Source organism: Diabrotica virgifera, chromosome 9 (genome assembly GCF_917563875.1).
Source record: "Diabrotica virgifera virgifera chromosome 9, PGI_DIABVI_V3a".
In the NCBI taxonomy this organism is placed as follows: Eukaryota; Metazoa; Arthropoda; class Insecta; order Coleoptera; family Chrysomelidae; genus Diabrotica; species Diabrotica virgifera.
Window position 1 is genome coordinate 225,972,091 of NC_065451.1, and position 7,228 is coordinate 225,979,318.

At 30.2% G+C, this 7,228-nt stretch overlaps 1 protein-coding gene across 1 annotated transcript; it reads left to right on the plus strand.

Annotated features, from left to right (window-relative positions):
• The first annotated feature begins 3,579 nt into the window (after positions 1-3,579).
• Positions 3,580-6,699, plus strand: LOC126892847 (uncharacterized). Its single transcript, XM_050662650.1, has 2 exons — positions 3,580-3,848; positions 4,400-6,699. Exons 1-2 carry the CDS (start codon positions 3,753-3,755, stop codon positions 5,078-5,080), a joined length of 777 nt encoding a protein of 258 aa, XP_050518607.1. The 5' UTR covers positions 3,580-3,752; the 3' UTR covers positions 5,081-6,699.
• Positions 6,700-7,228: the final 529 nt, after the last annotated feature.

The window sequence follows — 7,228 nt, forward strand, 5'->3', positions numbered from 1 at the left end:
AGGAATGACTGCGTGTATACGTATATTTTTAGAGTTGCATAATGGTCTAAGAGCTAGCAACGTTTTGGAGCAACTATTTTAAGATGGCTGATTCTTTAATATAATATTCCCTATGCATCCTAGAACACCTTACCGGCCATCTGGCTACTGATACAGGTTGCGTTCATTACTGCGCAGCGCATCTGTGCAGGTAAATATATCGAATTTAAAATTATTTTAAGACGAAAAATTTTTTTGCCATTACTTTTTAAACATTATTAGAAATATGAATTATCTTTGCCAGACATTTCTGTGGTTGCTAAATACGTGCCAGACGCTATAGTCTAAATGGCTCTCAACGTTTTCGAGAAAGTATTTTAAGACAGCTGATTCTTTAATATATGAACCCTATGAATCCTCGAACACCTTCTCGGCCATCTGGCTACTGAGACAGGTTGCGTTCATTACTGCGCAGCGCACCTGTACAGGTAAATATATCGAATTTAAAATTATTTTAAGACGAAAAATTTTTTTGCCATTACTTTTTAAACATTATTAGAAATATAAATTATAACTGCCAGGCATTTCTATGGTTGCTAAATATGCGCCAGACGCTATTTTTTATAAATAATAATTGAAAAATTTTAATCATTTTAGTATGTCTGAAATTTTAATATTATGTTATTTACACATAAATAAATGCAAAATTAATTTGCCAGACATTAACTCGGTTGCAGTAATCAGCCAGATGGATTTAAAATCATTTAAAATGATATATATTTTCATCAAAACGTACGCTGGCTGTGTTAAGAAATAAGACAAACAAAAGATTCAGGTAAATATATTTGAAATTAGTTTAAGACAAAAATTTTTTTTGTCATTACTTCTCAAACATTATTAGAAACATGAATTATAATTGCCAGACATTTCTATGGTTGCTAAATGCGCGCCAGACGCTATTTATTATAAATAATAATAGAAAAATGTAAATCATTTTATTATGTCTGTAATTTTAATATTATATTATTAACACATAAATAAATGCAAAATTAATTTGCCAGACATTAACTCGGTTGCAGTAATCAGCCAGATGGATTTAAAATCATTTAAAATGATATATATTTTCATCAAAACGTACGCAACTTTATCGATAAGATCATTTTCTTCAAGTGTCACAATATCTTCATCTTCCAATAAATGACTATTTTTATGCATAATAATTTTTCTTTCTTTTTTGTTACAATCTTAATTTGCTTAAAATGTTTTAATACTTTTTCTTCAAGCTGATTATTTGTAATTACATGGACATCTGCATCAGGTTGAAGTGTTAACTCTTCTTGTAATTCGTCGTTGTACGTGACCCAAAGAGAAGCTAATAACAGATATTTATTTTTTGCTACTACTGTTTCTTCAATTATGGACACAATTTTTTTTAAAATATTCATGTGAATATCTCTCACATTGTGCCAGGAGGTACGTGTAGTATCAGAAATAATTTTTTTATATTTATTTAAATATTCCAATTCACATGAATGATGACAAAAAATTAAACTATTTAAAGTTCTACTATCATTAATTTTTTTTAATAACTCCTGATTTTGTAATTTTGTTACCCACTCTGTTATTTTATCATATATCTTAACATCATTACAGGAATGTAGAATTTGTTTCTTACACTTCAATTGTTTTCTATCTTTTCCACAATAAAAACATATTCTTTTATTACCTGTGTCTGTTGACTGATGATCATCAATCGGCGGGATTTCAGGACAAAAGTTTGTTTCTTGGAAATTTGAACTGGTACATGAACTTGAAGAAGCCAAGTCATATGCCACTGTTTCACTTATACTAATTGAAGTTTTTGGTAATAATGTCTTAGAACTAGATGTATCAGAAAAACCGGTCGACGATAAATTGGAAAATTCATCACTATCTAAAACAGTGTCACTCACACTTGATAGCGAAGAACTTGATGTATGACGAAGATTTGACAAAACTGAATTAATGTCAGATATGTTACGATACTTAGCCATTAAGGCTGCAAAAGAATTGTAACATTTTTTATGGTATCCATCAGTGGTATTCACTTGGTCCGGTAACTGTACATTATTATATTTTAAATTGTATTTCATACGCGTACTCAAAACTTCTTTACACTTTAACAGTTTTTCATCCACAAAAGTTATCATATTCTCGTTTTTTTTTCTTGCAAAACACACATTGTATTTTATTTGCCATTATATTGTATCACAATTACTTTTCACTAAATAGAAACTCGACAAGAATCGTTAACAAACTGTGAATTTATTGCGACTGTGACTGGCCATCTTAATAACATGTGCGGACAACATTCACCCCCGAAATTGTCGTATCTTTTGTTTGTCTAGTTTCTTAACCCAAGCAGCGATCGTTTTGCTGAAAATACACATTATTTTTATGATTTTAAATCCATCTGGCTGATGAATGCAACCGAATTAATGCCTGGCAAATTAATTTTGCATTTATTTATGTGTAAATAATATAATATTAAAATTTCAGACATACTAAAATGACTTAAATTTTTCAATTATTATTTATAAAAAATAGCGTCTGGCGCATATTTAGCAACCACAGAAATGCTTGGCAATTATAATTCATATTTATAATAATGTTTAAAAAGTAATGGCAAAAAAATTTTTCGTCTTAAAATAATTTTAAATTCGATATATTTACCTATACAGGTGCGCTGCGCAGTAATGAACGCAACCTGTCTCAGTAGCCAGATGGGCGGTAAGGTGTTCAAGGAAGCATAGGGAATAATATATTAAAAAACCAAGTGTCTTAAAATCACTGTTTTCCCGACGTTGCTAGCTCTTGGTCCATAATATTGTTGTGCTTATGTTCAAGGTTACCAGAATGCAATTTTTACCTCATGCGAATGAAGGCGAAAGCGAGTGGTAAATAATTTTTCCACCTACCTCTACCGAAAGTATACTTTTCCGGACCTGATTGTAGGGAGCAAAGTTGTACTTTTCCTCCCTAGGGAGGAAAATATTTTTCCTCCCTAGGGAGGAAAAGTAAAACTGACGTCATGGTATTTCATTCATGAAATATAACTTATTGACGCCCTGTACATTATCTATTTTCTATTACGTCAGTATCTATACATTTTAACGTTTATTTATAAAACACTCCGTATTTTGCAGAATGGTAAAAAACAGTAAATTGTTATTTTGATTTAACAATGTTTACATTAATAATTTGACTTATATTTGACAGTTGACAGTTATATTGTACATACTTGTTAGTTTTAGTTTTAATAAATTTTGTTGGTTAGTAACATAAATAAATTAAGTAAAAATAAAAAATGACTTGTAATTAATTTGAGGAAGGTGGAAAAACCATATGTATAACATGGGAGTAAAGTTCCTTTTCCTCCCTTGAATGATTACTGCCCTCCGCTACGCGTCGGGCAGTAAACTTCATTCTCGGGAGGAAAAGTAGCACTTTCCTCCCTTGTTATACAAATAGCTATTATAATACAGGTTACGCAAAACGACGGCCAGCATTTTTTACACACAGCTCACGTTCAAGGTTGCCAAGAGGAAATGCTCACAACATTGCAATCAGGTTATAGAGGGTTAATGATTTAAGTAAACGACCGCATATACCCGTTCATCTCTCTGTAACTTGTTTGTTGTTGAGGCAGGTTCTATACATTTTTTTAAAGTATCTTCTATATAAATTCAGCATTTAGTAATTTCTAGCATCAGTTCTTCTACATTATTAGCAAGATGCCAAAAAGTAACGGAGTACAAAACATAAAAGCGAAAAAACAAAAAGTAGAAAAAGTTTCGGTGCTGGAGCAACTTTTAAGTAAACCACAAGCTGTAAGTATTGATTTTTATTGTTTTATTTTTATTGTTTTACTGATATTTAGGAACTTTATTAAATTATTTTAGTATTTTGTTGGTATGGATTTCAACCACAATTGTTGGTGAAAAACATAATTTTTTTAAGAGGAACTTCTCGTTTTAGTTTTTACCTTTCTTAATTACTTACTGATTGGATTTTCATCAACAATTGTAACCTAATTTCATATAAATATTATACTAAAATTAAACATATCACATGAAAACATTTCCAGAACATTGTAGAATTTGTTTTTATTTTATTGCAGTATTTGTAGTATTTAATTTTTTGTTTTCTAACCATTTTATTTAAATCTGTTTCACATTTTTATATTCTATATGAGGCTAGAGTGACCTGATATTTACGTTACTTGATATAATCAAAGAAAATGATTAGAATAACTCAACCAATCGGATATTATTCTGATAATTTTGCTTGATTGTCAAGTAATATACATATTAGGACTCTCATGGTCTCATATATCTTACTATTTTGAAATATAAATTCTTATACTGTAATTTTGTTTCAGGTTGACCTGACCCTGGAAAATCAGGAGCTGCTGGACTTTTTTAATACGCCATTTGACGTGGAGACATCCTCCTCCACGTCCCAGCCTCAACCTCAAGCAAGGTCTATGCCGAATCTACAAATGCTCCAGTGTCAACCGCAGCTACCCCAACAAACCAACCAACCGCAGCTACCCCAACAACCGCAGCTATCTCACCAACTTCAGCAACCTCAAGAAAACTATGAAGCTCGGTTTGCTTCAATAGTGAAAACTATGAAGCAAACCGACAAAAAAATTCAAGGAATATACCAAGATACATTACACAAGATACTAAACAAAATAGCTCGTAGTAATACGGAACTACCTATAAAATTTAGAAGTTGGGAATTAATTGAATATTCCACTTTAAATAATTCGACACGTCATACTTGGCCAGTAAAAACAACTACAAAATTAGAAAGTCTTCGGAATATTGTAGTAGCTTTCCATGATGGTCGAAAAGGAAAAATGCTGAAAGATATGAGTAAATTTGATCACTGCAATTTAAGAAATATTCGTATGTTCCTTAATTCTGAACGATATCCTTATCAAAATCTCAACTTAGACTTTGTCAGTAACCGCTTTGCAACATTTTATGAGATGTTTGCTAATTTCCAAGAATCTTATTACAGTCGAACCCCCTTATTAGAATCCCTGTTATAGGAATATCCCGGTTTATGGAATATAAATTCAAGTTCCCGAAACATTTCCATTTACTCCTTAATAAATTTATCTGTTTATTGGAATAGGATCTAACTAGATAATACCGCTTATTAGCATATTTTGCAGGTCAAAGAATATTTTTTTTTACAATTTACTAAAAATTTAAATTATGTTTGGTATTATGGTTTGTCGTCAACGGCCGGTAGTGCTGGATTAGATATTATTAGGGTAATAAATATTTATTACTTTGTTAGGAATACCAATTCGATCTTTAGCATAGCCGACAAATGCATGGGTCATATAAAATAATTTTTATTTGTCTACACAAAGGCACTGTTGCCTGTTATAAAATTGTTAGAAGCAGTTTAGTTAGAATTCACTCAGAGAGTACCTACTTGTTTGTAAGATGGAATTATGGCTTTGTTAAATTCGAAAAGAAGAGAAAAGAACAAGAATGTAACAATCCATTTCTTGACGCCAATAAAACTTCTATTCAACCAATGGATTAAGGATGACCACACAGATTAACAACGAAAAAGCTATAATTACCAATAATTTCTCAAGAAAAAAAAAGTAATTTTGTTATATAGGTATGCATTTTAATAAGAAAATATTTACATATCTACATATTGCATACATTTCATATTAATTATATAATGTATTCATTCACATACATGTAATGTAATTTGGTATTTAACCCATACATAGATAAGTACTAGTTACACTACTGTATTATTGACGTAAAAAGACCTAAAACCATTTACATACACTGAATATGTAGGTACATATAATATGATATACATATTGGCATAGTATGTAATAAAACTACATATTGGCATAGTATGTAAAACTACACATTGGCACAGTATGTAAATAATATTATTACGTATATTCGGTAACTTATTTCGACTAGCCACCAATGATCGGTTATTAGAATATCCCGGTTATAAGAATATTTTTGCCTTGCACAAAGGCTATTCCAATAAGCGGGTTCGACTGTATCACCTTCAAACTAATCAACCAATATTTAATCCAGAGGAATTTAAAAATAATGCCCCCATAGTTCATACTGACTGTTCAAGACAAAAAGAAATTATTCAAAGTGAATCTGTTGTTCTGAGAATAGAGTTTGAAACCAGTAAATCTGTGGGAAATAATGTTTCCGCATATTGTCTAATATTACATGAAAAAGAATTCTCTTACAATCATTTAACCAAAATTGTAAGACAACAATAAAAGGGTTGCATCTTATTCAGGATGTCAGTTGTTACCATGAAGCTAGTAATAGACGTTCAAGGATTTAAAATAGAAAATAATAAATTTATAGTTAAAGAACTAGCTGCTTTCAATGGAACACAAATTTGCCATTACGTGTTTAAGTCTCCGAAGAAATCATCACTGTATTGATTGGAATTTTGGTTCGACACCCCTTTATCATTTTGTAAATATTATAAAAGATATTACAAGAAACGCCGATGCAGTTTACGTCAAAGGTTTGGAAAAGAAAAATGATTTAAAAAAATACATTGCTGTTCCTTTATACGAATTGGATGAACAACCAGCATTAGAAGTTAAGGAACCTGCTTGTTTTTATCATAATAGTGAAAAATGTATTTGTGCTTTATCTAATGTATTTTGGTTGTATGATACTTTTTTAATGCAAAAATAAAAATATATTATATTATTTTTTGTTTTATTTCTTAATTATAAATAAAACAGTCAATTAGTATTATAATAATTTATTAAAACAACAATTACATAGTGTATGGTTTACTTAAGTACAGTTTACTAAAAGACTTAAACATTATTTGTTTATCTTCAAATTGTTTTATTTTTTCCTTTAATTCCTCGATTTTTTTCATAAATTCCTCCAATTTTAATGATATGTTGTTTTGAAATGAAAACTACAAAATAAAATATATTATTTATTAATTATATCTACATGTATTTACAGTATCTACCCCTTCATCTTCAGTAGGTAGAACATCTTTTAGGTCATTTAAGAAATCAGTCAGCCCTAGATTTTTATTTTTTTTAAAAAAGCAACACATATGCATATCACGTCAGAGAGATAGTCTTCACATATTCTTGCTCCCTTGTGGTATTTGGTAGCTTCTTCGTTACACTCTTCTACCGTGTACCTTCTTG

What these genes read in the sequence shown, in the direction of transcription:
- LOC126892847 (XM_050662650.1), top strand. Translation starts at nt 3,753, where the DNA reads ATGCCAAAAAGTAACGGAGTACAAAACATAAAAGCGAAAAAACAAAAA. An exon ending in TTTTAAGTAAACCACAAGCT is followed by an intron (nt 3,849 to 4,399) that starts GTAAGTATTGAT and finishes ATTTTGTTTCAG; the next exon opens with GTTGACCTGACCCTGGAAAA.